General features: G+C 41.2%; 1 protein-coding gene across 2 annotated transcripts in view; it reads right to left on the bottom strand.

Annotated features, from left to right (window-relative positions):
• The window catches only part of klhl14 (kelch-like family member 14), a 157,252-nt gene extending 150,224 nt beyond the window's left edge, over positions 1–7,028 (bottom strand). For both annotated transcript variants that reach the window (XM_043688270.1, XM_043688269.1), the window contains exons 1-2: positions 6,475–7,028; positions 4,778–5,650 (exon numbers count right to left, since the gene is read on the bottom strand). In XM_043688270.1, the coding sequence (XP_043544205.1) occupies positions 4,778–5,628 (851 nt within the window). In that variant the 5' untranslated portion in view covers positions 5,629–5,650; positions 6,475–7,028. The remainder of the gene's footprint in view (positions 1–4,777; positions 5,651–6,474) is intronic.
• Positions 7,029–18,801: the final 11,773 nt, after the last annotated feature.

An 18,801-nucleotide genomic window follows, 5' to 3' on the forward strand; every position in this document is an offset into this window, starting at 1 on the left:
TGCGTGCAATTCTGGTCTCCTTCCTATCGGAAAGATGTTGTGAAACTTGAAAGAGTTCAGAAAAGATTTACAAGGATGCTGCCAGGGTTGGAGGATTTGAGCTATAGGGAGAGGCTGAACAGGCTGGGGCTGTTTTCCCTGGAGCGTCGGAGGTCGAGGGGTGACCATATAGAGGTTTACAAAATTATGAGGGGCATGAATTGGGTAAATAGGCAAAGTCTTTTCCCTGGGGTCGGGGAGTCCAGAACTAGAAGGCATTGGTTTAGGGTGAGAGAGGAAAGATATAAAAGAGACCTACAGGGCTACATTTTCATGCAGAGGGGTTACGTGTATGGAATGAGCTGCCAGAGGAAGTGGTGGAGGTTAGTACAATTGCAACATTTAAGAGGAATTTGGATGGGTATATGAATAGGAAGGGTTTGGAGAGATATGGGCCGGGTGCTGACAGGTGGGACTAGATTGGGTTGGGATATCTGGTTGGCATGAATGAGTTGGACCGAAGGGTCTGTTTCCATGCTGTACATCTTATGACTCTATGAAATCTCTGTTAGTCTTTTCTCCAAGGAAAACAGTCTCAATTTTTCCAATCTTTCCTCATAACTGAAGTGTCTCATCCCTGGAACTGTTCTCATAAATCTCTTCTGCCGTCTCTGCAATATATTCATATCCTTCCTTAATGCAGTACCCAGAACTGCACACAATACTTCACTGAGGTTTAAATAATATCCTACACCAGTTTATCATAATCTCCCTGCTGTTATATTCAATGCCTCTATTTCTGAAGCCTAGAATGTTGTATGCTTTATTAACAACTCTGCCTGTCTGTCTCACCATCTTTGATGACTTTTGTACATGCACACCCAGACCTCTTTGCTCCTACATATCTTTAAAATAGTACCCTTTATTTTATGTTATCTGTCCATGTTCTTTGTACTGAGTGCAACACCTTACAATTCTACGCGTTGAACTTCATCTGTCATCTATCCTTCCACTTCACTAATGTGTCAATGTTCTTTTGAATTTCTATATTAGCCACTTCATACTTTACAATTCTCCCTGATTTTCTGTCAAGTAACATTCACACCACAAAAGTGCCAAGCAATGAGCATCTCTGACAAGAGAGAACCTCACTATCTCCAATTGACATCCAATGGCATTTCTATTGTTAAACATCTCAACTCCCTCCCACCTCCCCACTGTTCCATCATCACCATCCTGGGATCATTATTAACCAGAAACCTAACTGGACTGGTCATATAAATATGATGGCTATATTCTGTGACGTCTAAAACATTACCAGACTCCCCAAAACCTTACCACCATCCATGTCTCATAAGTCATGAATGCCATGGATTATCCTCCACTTGCTTTGGTGAGTGCAGTGACAGCAACACGTAAAAGCTTAACGTCATCCAATACAAATCAGCCCATTTGATCAGCATTCCATGCAGCATCTTAAGTATTCACTCCTTCCATCACAGTGGTGCACAGTGGCAGCAGTGTGTATGATCTGCAGGAAGCTCTGCAGAAAATCCCAAATTCTCTCATATGAAATTTCTAAATTTATGGCCACTACCACCTAGAGAAACAATGTCAGCAGAATATTGGGACACTACCACATGCAAATTCTCTTTCAAGTCACACACATTCTGACTTGGAACTATACTGCCATTCTTCATTGATATCAAGTCAAAATCCTGGAAACTCCTCCCTAACATAGAGGTACATTCATCACACACGTTTACAAAGGCAACTCATCACTAGGTCTCAAGGGCCAGTACTGGTTAGAAAAACTGGCCTTGCCAACAATACTCATCCTCTGAATGAATAAAAAAGTTACTCAAACTATTCCCACTTAATGATCTTTTAATATCTCAAAGTTCAATAGAACACTTTTTTAGGAATTCATTCACAGTTACAGCTGAACATTAATAGAATCAGCACAATTTTGAATCAGAAAAAGTTAATTCTAATGAAAAAGGTGACCCTACTAAATGCTCCTTTAAGCTGCCTCAGATAATAAATACTAGGTTTCACAACCCTGGCAATGCATTAGTGATATAAATCCATGAGTATGAAAGAAAAATGCCTGACTAATGATGCAAGGATAAGTGAGTTATGCTTTTGTGGCACAAAAGTGAATTAAACTAAGGAATGTGTGGTCCAGAAGTTGATATTTTTTCTTATACATAGTTCTTATTTGGAGTGTCATTTCATTATTTCTATAGATGGAATGATATATCACACTTCTTTCAGCGTTTGAAAAAATATATACAATGATTGTTCTGAAAAACTGTTAACAATGCAACAGGACTGTTAGAATCTGTTCAACAATGTGCCAAACACTGCTGCCAGTTATGGGATAACTACCTGTGGGAAAAGCATGTTTTAGCATCACTGCAGGTAGTTATCACAGTATTGAGAATACTGAAAATAACACCGTCACCCATGCAATTAGATAATAATGAACCAGCAGGCATGTGTACACTTGGGAGACAAGTGGGGTTACCATAGTGATTATAGTTATTAGATTGCTTTTATTTTGAGGATGAAGCTTTTGTAAAGTATTTTCCATCTTGCCCATTTGCCTAACACCTGTCTGAAATGCACTGTTATGCTCCTGACCTGTTCTCAGATGTGTATGAATGGAACACAGACTACACAGTGCAGTGGTTGCAGAGAGTGCATGCTCTCTGATTTTCCCTCCCTATGATAACTACCCCCCATTCAATGCCTCCCATAGCAGTATAGCTCACAGAGGAGACTCGGCATGTGGAAGATCAAAGATGCAATCCCTCATGTCACTGCCTTTTTGTGCCTTGATATGCTTTTCATCCATACTGCAGTGCTGTTTTACATTCAATTAATTTTATATTCAAAAGAAAAACTAATTTAGTAATACTCCAGTAAATTTCTTTGTTTCATTTCTGTTTAAAATGCTTTTCAAAAAATTGACATCAGTTCTATTGCACTGAGTGGGGATGAATACCAGTTACTGTTGAACCAAGTTCAACAGTTAAATAGAGCTGAGGATGAAAGATCCTTTACTATTACAGCAATCTGTTAGTCAATCACACCACTGACTTTGATTTTACAATGATCTAATAATTCATATAACACATTGATGTCAAAACGGTGAAAATGATTTCTTATTTTCAGAGTCATGGTGCAAGACAAAATAATTTTTAAAATGAGTTGTCAATGAATAGAATACTGCAGCGTGAAGTCTGAAGGTTATATTCAAGACTGGATTATGTCAAGAAAATGCCTGAGCATACTTTGCCTTCAACTTCCTTCAAAGAATCATCTAATTAATAATAAGACAAGTGTTGTAACTGATATTTCATTGCAATTACATAAACAGTAAGGATAATTAAAAGATATTGGATGTCAACAATAAGTTACAAACGTCCTTTCACAAACTTCTACTAAACTCAAATTGATGATACAGGAAAATAGTTTCTTTAATCAGACTTTCATCATTCTTTTTGTATGTTGTTTATCTTATTTTTTTGTGTGTTAATTTATTTTACAAATATAATTATGCAGGTCATCAGTGGAGGAACAACAGCATGTTGTGGCTGGAAGACTAACAATGGTGATGAAATAGACTTGAAGATTCAGTGTCACATGATATGTGCCTTCAGTTGGGTTTATCAGTCTACTATTATCATGTTTCTTTCAGCAATGCATTACTAAGAAATACATCACACGATGTATCTAATACAGGAGGATTATGATTGAACCTTTCATTGTTCTGCCTCAGATCAAGTACTGATGATGAGTCACAGAAAGGAAATAAACGCACATAAACAAGATGGTCCAACAATAACAATTCAGGTCAGCTATGTATATGGCTATCCATATTTTTGTAGAGTACACTGCATTTTAGCACTTGACTTGTCTTTTGCTATAATTTATAGCACAATTTGGCTTTCGTATGTGCCTCAACTATTTCAAATAATTTATACCATGATTAAAGCACCAGTATGAATTCAACATCTGGGCCTTTAAGAGCCACTTGGAGCGGAGCGGGGTTCATTCAACACTAGTCACATCATGGAAATTCAACTTATATATAGTTGATTATTGAAGGCACAGGTTATTTATTCATGAGGCCCACCACACGCTGGGGGTAAAGAAGAAATATGAACGCAGGACCATTCAACCGGAACACCCTGTTAAAGAACAAATTGGGCAAATGCTTTCAGGTTAGAGAATGTAGAACAAGGGGTCTTAACACGTCCCCGGGTAGATGTTTGTTTAATGGGGAGGGCGTGTTGAGTTATTGTTGCTGCACTGCAACCCCCACCCTGTTTTACTGCCGGTTGCTAAACTCATGGCACAGTTAGCATGTCTCATCAGCACCAGCCTCTCTGGGGGAATGTGTGCTGGGTAGGGAGGGGGGCTAACAGAATGGATTACTTGTTGACGACGTTTAGCAGAAGCGGTCTCTTCTGGCTGCTGAAGATTGGAATGGTCCTGTTACGGGAAGAAAGTTAATTTGTAAGTTGATCCTTCCCTCCAAAGTCAACTTTATGGGCGTACTTACTGAGGAGTCTCAAGGGCCCCGTTACTAAACTAATTTGTAATTCCCTTCTTCTAAAATAATTCCACATTAGCTTGCTTTTCTGCTGATAACCAGTTTCCCAGCTAACCCGAGATCAGGCAAGCCAGCAGAGAAAAGCAAGCGGCTGTCTCCCACCCCAGCCCCGGCTCCCAGTGGCAGAGCAGACAGTGTGTGGGGCTGCTCTCTGTCTGTCTCGCTGTCTCTCACCTGCTGGCCAAGGTCTGCCGGCAGTGCTGCCTGAAGGGCATCAGATGGTAGTTCATGGCATCCAGCAGCAGCTTCTGACACACCGGGTCGGTGCGCATGAAATCCACCGACTGCACCCTCTCCACGAGTTCGGTGGCGGGGATAAGGGCGAAGCGGAGTCGCTTCATCAGGTCTGGGGCGTACTGCATGCGAGTCTCCCGATCGTGTTCGAGCCAGAGCACGGACATCTGGAAAAGGGCCAGCTCCGACTCTACAGGTGGCGGCATCGAGTCCATCATAGCACACACCTCCTCGAAATTGAGGAGCAGGATGTCCTCCACGAAGTACTTGTTGGCCAGCTTCTTGGTGTCGTCCAGGCCGTGGATAGCCGCGATCTGGCAGATTTGCTTGTAGTTCTGCATGGAGATCTGGTCGTTGAGGAACTGGGCGCAGAGTTTAGTGACCGGGGGGATGTGGAGGATCTTGCTGACCGACAGCACGTCCTCCACCGTGTCCAGTGACAGGGTCATGTTGGCCGTGTAGATGTACTCCAAGACCAGGCAGACTCCGGTGGCCGAGCAGCCCTGGAGCACAATGTTATTGATGGACCTGGAGACGTCCTCGGCTGGGGAGGAAGGGGTCCGGCTGCCCGGCTCGTTGGTGCTCTCCTTGCACTGGCTGTTAGAGAAAAGCGATCGGAAATACTGGGAACAGGAAGCCAGCACCGCTTTGTGGCAGTGGAACTGCTGGCTTTGAGCTGTCAGAGTCACATCACAGAAAAACTGCTTCCTCCACAGAAGGTTGAGGCCATGGAGGAGGTTATCACTGTGGCTGGGGTCGAAGGTGGACGTCCTGTCGCCAGATCTTGACATGGTATCTAACTTTGGAGACCTCCTGAAAGGGCACACATTGCACACAGTCAGATTCATAGGCAATCCCCCCCCCCCCCCCCCTCCACCCCACTCCCCCCGCCACCCCAAAACCCAAACATTCCCATGGAAGTAAAGCAAGATTCCTGAAACCAGCACTCCATGAAAGAGACACACAAACATGTTGCAATTTTGTTACAAAAACATCGATCTTAAATGCGAAATGTCTCCGCGGGCTAAACGATTGCGGGACTGCTACCTTTTTATTTAATGCCCCTTTATTATCTTTCATTTGTTCAGTCTGCACATTTTAAACAGCACACAATGAGTGCGAATGTTAAGTCACCCTCTGCATGTTTGTCCTTATAAACATTACAGAAAAGGATCAGGTATAAAGAGCAGTGCCGTTGGAATTCAAGGTCTAATTTGCTGCTCTAAAACAGACCACAGATGAAATAGTTAAAGTTTCATGTTTCCTAATGTTTTTGTTTGAAACGATCAGTTAATCCATGAAGAGCCGTGCAGTTGTTTGGTATGGGTGGGTGGGGAGGAGGGAGTTGGGGGGGTGGGGGGGGGGGTGGAAGAACAGACGTCAGGGGTCAGATTCTTAACAGAAATAAACTTCAAAAATCAGAAGCATGCCATACTAGGTAAAAGCTGCCGAGCTCGCATGCTGTTTGTTCCATGCACGGATCCCCCTTTTAAAAAAAATTGAGCAATAGCCCCTTGTTTGATCAAGCTGCTGCCCGAGGAATCTCACAGTGCTGTTTATTCACCAAGGTACCTGTCACAGTCTCATCTCCCCAGTGTTTCCCACTCGTCACCAATGCACAGAGGCCACAAACTTACCTGTATACGCTGGGCTGCAAACTAGAGTCCACTTCGATCAGACCCCCACTTTTATATTTTTTTTTCCTCCTTTTCTCTTTGCTTCGATCCCCCAGTAAAATCCGTATCCGATCAAGCTCCACGCGTTGCAACTTCAGCAGTTACGCTTGCGAGGTTTTTTTGTCGTTCATCATTTGATATACTGTCTCCAGAATTAGCAACAGCAAGAAGTCTGAGAGCAGCTTTCGCAAAAAAATGTACGTGTGACAAATTATGCTACCAAGAAACAACACATCATTATCCTTGGGCCTGGGATTCAGTGAGTCGTAACAAGAGTAATAGGAAATCCACGGTTGGGAAGAGAAACGGTCGTGCATCGCCAGTGAAGAGTGACCATGGAGGGGCTGGATGCTGGAGAGAGTTTTAAAATTATGGCTCAAGGCTATTGTAAAATTGTCGTGCGTAAATGACTGCGCAGTCAAACATCTTAGAAAAGCAGTCCCCTTTATAAAGAACCGTCAAGTTTTAGTGCGCATTGCTAATTAGTCAATTTCTCTTTCCTTCACAGCCTAGCGACTTCTGTTGAGCTGAAACTGCTAATTCTGTGACCACGCTTCTCTCTCTCTGGGTGAATGAATATCTCACAGGGAAAAAAAAAGACTCTGTCCCACAAAATATTTTTCTCCTCATCTTTTACATGCATGGATTTATGAAGGTGGATGAACAAAGCAATCTTCAGATGATGGCACAAACTTTCTTGCCATTTTATTGCCTGTGCAGTTGCATAAGATGACATGCAGACTAACCAGTACTGTACTGTCTGCTATAATGAATTACGGGGGATTCTATCCCATTAATACTGTTGATGCATTGAAACAAAGAGATGATTATCCACTTGATATTACGATCGTTGGAAATTACCAGATTGTCTTGTTAATGTCTTGGTAACACTGACATTTTTGTTATTAAGACTTCCTCTTCTTTCAATTGCAAAAGATGACATGCATTGTCTAACCAACACAGCAATAATGAATTAGCCTGGATTATATTGCACTAACATCATTGCGACATTAAAACCTAAAAGTTATTATCCTACTCTTATCCTACTCATTAAAATATATACCGGATGGGCCTTTTTAATGTGTCCAAAAGACTAAGAGTGTGTCTCCTCGTTTTGAATGGAATATTCTTGAAACATTAAAGCAGAACCTGTGTGTAACATGAATGGCCCACTGCTTTAAAGGCTCCAGCTGTAATGTTAGCAACCTTCGAAATAAAGAGACCAGTTTTCAGGAATGTTGCTATATTGCTTTTGAACCTTTTCAGCATTCTCAAACCCAATTCGTTAAGTTTGAAGTATTAGCATTGATGCAAAAATGTAAATATGCCTGATGCTAATCACTTAAGAATAGAAAAAAAGGAAACTTTTTAAGACAGCGTTTAAAAATAGTCAACAGTCGGTTCGAATATAACTCAGGCTACAGTTGTACAACCTGAAGTTCGAATAAGATGGCCTTTATCTGCAGAGATCAACTTTATTCATCTGTTGTTGATAGATTCCAGCGGTATTAGCTTGCACAGAATATGTTTATGTTCAATCCCTCAGCCTACACACATAAACATCACCACGCCTAGTCTAAAATTGTGATTGCAGCGGATCCCTATTGATCTGGGAGTTCCGAACTTAAAAGCGGTCCTTATTCTGTCCTATAAATGTCTGAAGTCATAAAATGTGTTCTTTTCCGGCTTCTTGGATTAATGGCTTCCTGAGATTGTGACTCCTGCAGGAGGTCCATCGGCTGCTATGCCCTACAATAGATGTCTGCTGACATTGCTTCAAGCCGATTTAAATTTAATAAAATGACCTGGAGTACCGCGTCAACGTTAAATGGACACCAACGCTTGACCGAATTAGTAATGCAGCAACACTATGTTATCCAGGGATGGTTATAAGTCGATATGTGCCAGGAGTATTGTTACCTCTTGATTTTTGTAAATAAGCATCGGAAATATTCAATGACACAGTTACATGGGAGGGGAATGTTGTCGATGGCAATAGTCAAGAAATCTCCCAGGCATCATTTAACCTACTGGGCTCAACACGAAACGTATGCTGTAGGCAAAGAATTATTTTTCTAAATCTAAGGTGTCAGACCGTCACGGAAATGTGACTGCTTGTTCTAGGCCAGTGCCTAGAATCTTCAGTTTGTGGTTTGTGAAATCATTCTAAATGTTCCAACTGCAAATCTCCGGCTCTCCAGTCTGCACAATGTTTTTGCTAATAGTTTAAATGCAGGTCTGCCCACTTTAATACTTCAGGCAATTTCAAATTCATCACATTACTGAAGGTTTTGTCAAAAGGTCCTAATGAAATGTTCCTTCTTCGATTGGAATCATTTCAATTAATATTAAGCAATAGAGATAAAAATGTTTCTGGCATGTTAACATCAACTAACTGAAAATTCCTGATTGAGAAGGCCTTGCTTCCTTTTATTGGATTCAGGATCCTGCTGTTCTCCAAGGCATAGAGATTGCAGTCCCAAGGCCCCATTGCACACGTTGACTTGAAGGGTGAGAGTGCTACCAGTAATGCTGTTCCTAAAACACGCCTGTCCTGGTATCTTTCCAGGAACTGGGAGGCTACTTCCCATCAATGGGGATCTGTTTGGATTTCACATGTGCATTGAATTTAATCTGTTTCTTTTTAACTTGGGAAATTGTGTAAAAAACCAGAAGCTTGAAGGGCTTTTGTGACTCAGGTGGCAGTGTCCCTGTCTCTGAACCAGGAACTCTTAGTTCAAGTCCAACCTGCTCCGTAAGTATGTAATGGCATCACTGAACAGGTTGATTAGAAAATATATTAAAACCAGAAGCTCTTTGGTGGACCAAACATTTCTGCCAAGAGTTAACACCAGAAACTTGTGTGGCTCTGATTCCCCTCTTTGTCATCATCATGTCATCAACACCTCTCATTCCATGAGTTAGTTAGAAAAACTAACCAACGATTCCGATTTTATAAAGGCCAGTCTGGTCTAAGGCCATTCTAGTTAGAAATCTGAAATTGTCTGGATTTGGCCAAGTTTGGAAGCTAAGTAGACTCAAGGATGGTTAATCCTTGGATTGGAGGCTGCCTGGGAATACCAGATGTATTAGTAGTGCCTTTGCTCTGAGTCAGGAGGCTGGAGTTCAAGGCCCATCTGCTACAGAGGTTTCTCATAATCCATCTGAACAGATTGATTTAAAAATATTTATAAACATGAGTTCAACTCTATCATGCTTGCAGCCTGTGAAGGTTTAACTGTCTGATGTCAACATTGGTTCTGTTTCATGTTGGAGTATGTAAGATTTATAGGCATCATATACACATTGTTGAACATTGTATTAAAATTAAGCCTTCTGTCTTTTTATGAGACTTCACAAAAATTATCTTTCATTAATAAAACAATGGAAAGACACTGCAGAAAACTATAGAAAAAAAAATTAAGACTATTAGTGGATACTTCTAACCTTACTTCTAACTTTCCACAAGTGCATGTGGCTGATGTTTAAGATCCTACCCACATATGTTGCATAACTTGTAATTAAAGGGTTCACAATGCATTTGTTTCTTTTATTCAATATTTCCATTCATTGAATACCACAATATCAGACTGATATAATGTCTGTGAAAACCTAAATCCTATATTCTATATCTCTACTCTTACAAATAAATGATAATTGTCCCCAAATTGCATAATTCCTCCATGGAGATAAAATAGAACGTTGACATTTTTCTGACTTATTCAAAATGGCCAGGCCTATCCATGCAAGCTAAAACCACCAGCCAAACATGCTTTTGACTCAGATAATACATAGAAATAGTAAACATAGAAACAATACTGAAACTACTAAACAATCTTTCACAGGGATTTAAATTCCCCTTTTAGAATTTATTTCTTGCCAGAGTGATAGGTGATGGGGACATTGGTGTGATGTATCATTTCATAAACCTTCATGATGAGAAGTTGTACATGGATGAGTTAAATTTACAATTCATCTAAAGAGTTTAGAATGCTTACCAGAACTAAAACCTCTGATGTTTATGTTGTTTGATTAGCCATGATTAAAGGCACATCACATTCAAATGATTGGTTTGCATATCATCCAGGTTTCACATACTTCCCAAATGCACCTTTCAAGTATCATTCAATTCACACGTAAAAATGAATATTTAGTTTCTTCTGGTCAGTTTTGAGAACAATCAATTTATATTGGCAATTGAGTAAGGAAATAAAGCTTTGATTTTAATTCTAGCTATTTTAAGTATTAAGAAATAAAATACAGAAAACTTCCAATGTTGTCACACCTATTGATGAGCAAATTGAAAACAATCTTCACTACCTTCATCTAATGGAAAATATGACAATGTAAAAATTATATTTCATGAATTTCTATTTGCCATGATGCAATATGATTTCATACAAAAAAGTGTTCTCATTGTCTCTATGGTGTTACAAAATTACACCAAAACCATAGAATCATAAAGTGAAAAAGCACAAAAAGGGACTATTCAGTCTCTTGTACCTGTGCTGGCGTTTTGAAAAACCTGCCCAGTTAACTTCATTTTGCTACACTTGTTCCATACCCTACAAATTATTCTGCCTCAAGTCTTCACCCAAATCCCTTTTGAAAGTTGCATTTGTCTCTGCTTCCACCATCAACCTGTCAGTGCATACCAGATTTTAAACATTTTTATAAAAATAGAGACTTTATTTCAATTCATAAACCCTCTCTAAGCATTTTCTCATGTCACCTAGGATTGACACAGTGCTTATTGAACACTGCCCACATCAAGCATCATTTCTAGGGTTCAACTGGTGCTTTTAAAGCCAAATACTCTTCCTACCAAAGGCTGATTGTGGTCTAATGGTAATGTCACTAGATTTGTAATCCAGTATCCCAAACTAATACTTTTCAGATTAAGTTCCAAATCCCATGACGGGCGCTGAAATTTAAGGTTTCACATACATGAAGTAAGTCTGATATCCAATAACTAAAAATAATGAATAAAATAAATTGGCATCGAGAACCTGTTGGCTACAAGCTTGCAGGTGCATTGGGTGAATAGGATTTTAAAAATCAGGTAAACGACCATACAAAGATCTTAGGGTTGGTGTTATCCATTTGTTTTCTTAATTTAATTGAATACAGTACACTAAATTGAAAAAAAAAATACATGTAAATTACTCCTTCAACAGGAAGATATGTTTGGGAACTTGAATATGACATTTCAAAGTGTGGAGGAATCTAGATTTTTTGATGCATGAATCACAAAACATTAATATGCAGGTACAGCATGTATTCAAGAAGGATAATAGGCTGTTATGAGAGAATTGAATATGAAAGTAAGGATGGAAAGCGCCAGAGAACTTTTTTCTGAAGAAGAGTCATTTGACTCAAAATGTAAACTCTGTATTTATCACCGCAGATGTTACCAAACTTGCTGAGTTTCTCCAGTGCATTCCATTTTTATTTTAGATCTTCAGCATCTCAGTATTTTACTTTTATAAAAGTCAGGACATCATGCTTCAGTTATACAAGGCATTTTTATTGTCTCCTTATCCAAGGAATGATATAAACATGTTGGAGTTGGATGAAGAGAAGGTTTACTGGACTGATTCCTGGAGTGAACAGGTTGCCTTAAAAAGATAAGTTGGATAAACTGGACTTATTTTGACTGGAGTTTGGAAGAGTGCAGGGTGACTTAATTGAAGCTTTTTAGATCCTAAGTAGCCTTGACAAGGTGGGTATGGAAAGGACTTCTGTTGGTCAGTCCAGAACCAAAGGATAATGTTTTAAAATTAATGATTATCCATTTACAACAGAGAAAGGTAGAATATTTTCTTTCAGAGGGTTGTGTCACTTTAGAACTTTCTACCTCAGAAGACAATGGAAGTGAATTCATAAAATAATTTAAGGCAGAGATAGATTCTTATTAGGTAAGGGAATCAAAGGTTATCAGGAATATAGGGGTATGTGGAATGCAATATAGTAGCGCCTCGACTTACGAACTTAATCCGTTCTGGGACCCGGTTCGCGAACCAAAAAGTTCGCAGACTGAATCAATTTTTCCCATTGTTCGGATAGCGTAAGAATGTTTGGACGTAGCAATGAACGCTGTTCACAGCGCACACACCAAAGACGAACTGAATGTGATCACGCGGGGCCCGAGAGCTTTTGCGTTCAACAAGCACGTAGCAAAGCAGAACAATGAAACCACGTGGTCGCACATGGGCTTTTTGCGTTCGTACCTTTGTTCGTACCTTGAATTTCGTACGAACGTTGAAGCAAAATTTTATGTACAATCCTGTTCGTAAACCGACTTGTTCGTGAACGGGGTCGTTCGTATTTCGAGGCGCTACTGTATAAACAAAATCAGTCAAAATGGTATAGAAGAGTGGAGTTGGCATGATGGATATGAAATTAGCTGAATGACATGAAATAAAGTAGCAGTGAACAGTTGTTATTGGTACAGTAGAAAAGTTGGTGGTGGGGATCCTCAGGGTCAGCTGCTGGGGCAGCACCTTTTGGTGATGCATAATAATTCCCTAGACCTAGGTAGAGAAGCCACAATATTAAAATATATGACTGACATAAAACCAGTAATTAATATGACCTCTGAGGAGGATGGTGTTAACGTTCAAAATGATAGACTAATTGGTGGAATAGGAAGAATTGAGTGCAAGAAGCGTGATGTGCCAAGTGATAATATTTTGGAAGAAAGAATGAAGAGAAACGCTATAAGATAAGGATACTAGATTAAAAAGAATACAGAAGTAGAGGGACATGGGGTTATCTGTGCCTAAACTGTGGAGAGTGGTAGGTCAGGTTGACAGAATGGTTAATAAAATATACCAGGGCCCAGTGCTTTATAAATAAGGACATAGAGTTTAAACACAAAGAATTTATACGTGGGCACAAAATGTTCTTTGGATGAGGGACTTAACAGCCCATGAACAAGAGTTGGTCTGTGGCATCAGTACTGACCAAGGTGGCTGAGACCAAAATGACATAATGTCTAGATTGGGTCTACAGCAGTTAAGGTAGCCAACAAGAAGGAAGACAAGACTTCATTCTCAGTCATCTACCTGTTGTTCATCAATGTCAGTTGGAGTAATCATTGTAGAGACAAAGACTAATCTTTACATTGAGGATACCCTCCCTCACACTGCATTGCCCTGTCATTAATAAATCAAAACTGGGCAACCATAAAGCACTGTGGGCCATCATCAGCAGCAGAATTGTATTCAACTAATCTGTAAGCTCAAGGCCAGGATGTCCTCCAGTCTACCCTTAACAAAAACAACCCTGGTTCAGTTAGGAATATGGAGGGTCATATCAGGAACAACACCACACCTAAAAATGAGGTGTCAAATTCGTGAAGTTATAACATAGGTCAACAGTGGAAACAGCAAGCAATAGACAGCGCTAAGCAATCCCAAAAGAGTAGGTCATATCTAGGCTCTTCAGTGCTTCCACATCTAGTCAAGAATAGTGGTGAACAATTAAAAGACTCACTGGAGGAGGAGGTTCTGTGAGTATTGCTATCCTCAATGATGGAGGAACCAAGCACATTTATGCCAAAGAGAAGTGCTGAGCCAATAATCCATTTGAGTGTCCTCCTGAGGTTCCCAGTATCATCGGTGCCAGTCATTAGTCAACTTGTTTTGTTCCATGTGATTTCAAGAAATGGCTGAATACACTGAATACTGGAAAGGCTATGGGCCCTGATGCATTTCAACACTAACACTGAAGCCTTGTGTTTCAGAACTAGCCATATCCCTCAGCAAGTTGTTCCAGTATTCTTACAAGGCTTATGTATGTCCTGTCCACAAAAAGCAGTATAATACCAATCTTGCCATAGACCACCCTATCAATCTATTCTTGATCCTCAGTAAAGTTATGGAGGAGTTGTTGACAGTGCTATTAAGCGATACTTGCACAGCAGTAACCTGCTCACTCAGTTTGAGTTCTGCCAGTTCCTGACCCCATTGCATCCTTAGGTCAAACATGGACACAAGAGCTGAATTCCATTGGTGAGATGAAAGTGACTGCCCTTGATATCAAGTCTGCCTTTGACCAAGTCTGGCATTAAGGAGTTATACTAAAGTTAAAGTCAATGGGAATCAGGGCAATACTTGCCACTGGTTGGAGTCATACACAGCTCAAAGGAGTGTTATTATTGTTGTTAGCTCCTTAACATCACTGTAGGGCAGCTGCCTTGACTGAACCATTTTCAGTTGCTTCATCAATGACCTTTGCTCCATCATAACTTCAGAAATGGGGATGTTCACTGATGATTGCACAATGTTCAGTATCTCTCATGACTACTCAAATCCCAAATCAATCTATAACATTATGCATCAAGAAATGGATAACATTCAGGTTTTGGGCTGATAAGTAACAAGTAACATTTGCACCATACAAAGGCCCAACAGTGATCATTTCCAAAAATAGAGAGTCTCTCCATCGCCCTTTGACATTCAATGGCATTACTTGCTGAATCCTTTACTATCAACATCCTGGGAGCTCCCATTGATCATAAATGAAACTGGACCTGCCACTTTAATACTGTATCTATAAAGAGTTGGTCAGAGGTAGTAATTCATTTACTGTCTCACCACTGCTTGTCTCCCAACTACAATACATGAGTAGGAGTGTCATGGAATTGTCTTCACTTGCATAGATGGCTATAGCTCTAATAACACTCAATAAGTTTAATATCATACAGAATAAAGCATCCTTCTTGATTAGTATCCCATCCACCATCTTCAACATTCACTCTCTTCATTACTGATACTAAGTCATGACAGTGCGCTCCATTACAAGGTGCACTGCAGTAACTCATTAATGCTTATTTGAAAGAACCTTCCAAGCACACAACTTCTACCACTTGATGAAGAAGGGCAGCAAATGCATGAGAACTCCATCACGTGCAAATTATGATCTAAGTTGTACATCATCATAACTTGATGGTATATCACCATTCCTTCGCTGTTATTGGGTATAAATCCTGGAACTGTCTTTCAAACATCATCATGGCTGTTCCTGCAACCAAGGACAGCAGTGGTTCAAGAAGACAGCTCACTCGATAAGGGTAACCAGGGATATAGTAATAGAGTCATAGAGGTGTATAGCATGGAAACAGATCCTTCGGTCCAACTTATCCACAGCAACCAGATATCCTAACTTAATCTAGTCTCATTTGCCAGCATTAAGTTAGGATATCTGGTTTATCCCTCTAAACCCTCTTATTTATATACCCATCCAGATGCCTTTTAAATGTTATAATTGTACCTGCCTCCCCCACTTCCTCTGGCAGCTCATTTCATACATACACCACCCTCTGTGTGAAAATTTTGCCCCTTAGGTCCATTTTAAATCTTTCCCCCCTCACCTTAAATATATACCCTCTAGTTTTGGACTCCCCTACTCTGGGGAAAAGACATTGACTATTCACCCCATCCATGTCCCTCATGATTTCATAAACCTCTATAAGGTCACTCTTCAGCCTCTGATGGTCCAGGGAGAGCAGCTCCAGGCTACTCAGCCTTTCTCTATGTCTCAAGTCCTCCAACCCTGACAATCTTTTCTGAACCCTTTCAAATTTAGCAACATCTTTCCTATATCAGGGAGACTAGATTTGAATACCTTATTCCAAAGATGGCCTAACCAATGTCCTGTACAGCTGCAACATGACCTCCCAACTTGTTATCAAGTTAAACATTAAGTGACCAGTGGGAAGCATTCAAACATCAATTAAGCTTGATAGAGAATCGACATTTACTCCTAACGGACAGGTGTTCTACTGGCACTTGGGCGGCACGGTGGCACAGTGGTTAGCACTGCTGCCTCACAGCGCCAGAGACCCGGGTTCAACTCCCGCCTCAGGCGACTCTCTGTGTGGAGTTTGCACATTCTCCCCGTGGCTGCGTGGGTTTCCTCCGGGTGCTCCGGTTTCCTCCCACAATCCAAAAATGTGCAGGTTAGGTGAATTTGCCATGCTAAATTGCCCGTAGTGTTAGGTGAAGGGGTAAACATAGGAGTATGGGTCTGGGTGGTATACGCTTCGTCGGGTCGGTATGGACTTGTTGGGCCGAAGGGCCTGTTTCCACACTGTAAGTAATCTAATCTAATCGTATCTAATCCTACACTAAATGAAGGCAGATGTACCAATTGCCTTCTTCACTATCCTACCTGTTTGTGACTCTACTTTCAAGGAAGTATGAACTTACATTCCAAAGTATCTTTGCTTAGCAACACTCCCCAGGACCTTACCATTAAGTGTATAAGTCCTGCTCTGATTTGTCTTTCCAAAATGCAGCACCTCACATTTATCTAAATTAAACTCCATTTGTCACTCCTTGACCCATAGGCCCACCTGATCAAGATCCCATAGTACTCTGAGGCAACCTTCTTCACTGGCCACTGCACCACCACTTTTGCTGTCATCTGCAAATTTACTAACTATACCTCTTATATTCACATCCAAATCATTTATATAAATGACAAAAAGCAGTGGACCCAGCACTGTTCACTGCAGCACACCACTGGTCACAGGCCTCCAGTCTGAAAAGCAACCCTCCACCATTACCCTCTGTCTGCTGCCTTCTACTCAATTTTATGTTCAATTGGCTAGTTCTCCCTGTATGCCATGTGATCCAACCTTATTAACCAATCTACCATGCAGAACCTTTTTGAATGCCTTGCTGAAGTCCAAATAGATCACGTCCACTTCTCTGCCTTCATCAATCGTCTTCGTCACTTCTTCAAAAAACTCAAACAAGTTAGTGAGGCATAATTTCCCACTCACAACGTTATGTTGACTAGCCCTAATCAGTCCTTGCCTTTCAAAATATATGTAAATCCTGTCCCTCAGAATCCTCCCCAACAACTTGCCTACCACTGATGTCAGGCTCACTGGTCTACAGTTCCCTAGGTTTTCCTTCTCATCTTTCGGAAATCAAGGCACCACATCTGTCCACTTCCAGTCTTCCAGCACCTCACCATGGCTATCGCTGATACAAATATCTCAGCTAGGGCCTAGCAATGACTTCCCTGGCTTCCCACAAAGTTCTAGGGCACACCTGATCCGGTCCTGGGGATTTATCTACTTTTATGTGTTTTAGGACTTCTAGCACCTCCTCCTCTGTAATATGGACACTTTTCAAGGTATGGCTATTTATTTCCCCAACTTCTCTAGCTTCCATATCCTTCTCCACTGTAAGCACTAATGCAAAATACTTGTTTCGTGTCTCACCCATCTACTGCGGTTTCACACACAGGCAGCCTTTCTGATCTTTAAGGGGCCCTATTCTCTCCCTCGTTACTATTTTATCCTTAATGTATTAAAGAAACCCTTTAGATTCTCCTGAACCCTATTTGTGAAAGCTGTCTCATGTCCCCTTTTTGCTCTCCTGATTTCCCTCTCAAGTATACTCCTACTGCCCTTATACTCTTTTCGGGTTCATTTGATCCCTGCTGCCTATATCTGACAAACCTCTCCTTTTTTCTTGGCCAAAACCCCAATTTCTCTAATAATGCAGCATTCCATACACCCACCAGCACAGTGACTCAGTGGTTAGCACTGCTGCCTCACAGCACCAGGGACCTGGGTTCGATTCCTGCCTTGGGTGATTGTCTGTGTAGAATTTGCACATTCTCTGCATGGGTTTCTTCCCAAAATCCAAAGATGTGCAGGTTAGGTGAATTGGCCATGCTAAATTGCCCATAATGTTAGGTGCATTAGACAGAGGGAAGTGGGTCTGGGTAGGTTACTCTTCAGAGGGTCGGTGTGGACTTATTGGGCCGAATGGCTTGTTTCCACACTGTAGATAATCTAATCTACCAGTCTGCTGATCAGTCCTCAGCAGAGGCTTCACCTTCATTCCCCTACGCTCTCGGATTAATGAGTTCAACAGTAGGTTACTCTTCAGAGGGTCGGTGTGGACTTATTGGGCCGAATGGCTTGTTTCCACACTGTAGATAATCTAATCTACCAGTCTGCTGATCAGTCCTCAGCAGAGGCTTCACCTTCATTCCCCTACGCTCTCGGATTAATGAGTTCAACACGCGGCGAGACATCGAACAATTCTTCCGCCGCCTTCGCCTCCGTGCCTACTTCTTTAACCAAGACTCTCGCCCACCCTCTGACGACCCCTTCTCACGCCTCCAACACACCCCATCCACCTGGACACCCCGTGCTGGCCTCCTACCTGCTCTCGACCTCTTCATAGCCAACTGCCACCACGATATTAACAGTCACCTGAACTCCCCCACCCCTCTCACCCACTCCAACCTCTCACCCTC

This window comes from Chiloscyllium plagiosum, chromosome 4 (assembly GCF_004010195.1).
Source record: "Chiloscyllium plagiosum isolate BGI_BamShark_2017 chromosome 4, ASM401019v2, whole genome shotgun sequence".
Lineage (NCBI taxonomy): Eukaryota > Metazoa > Chordata > Chondrichthyes > Orectolobiformes > Hemiscylliidae > Chiloscyllium > Chiloscyllium plagiosum.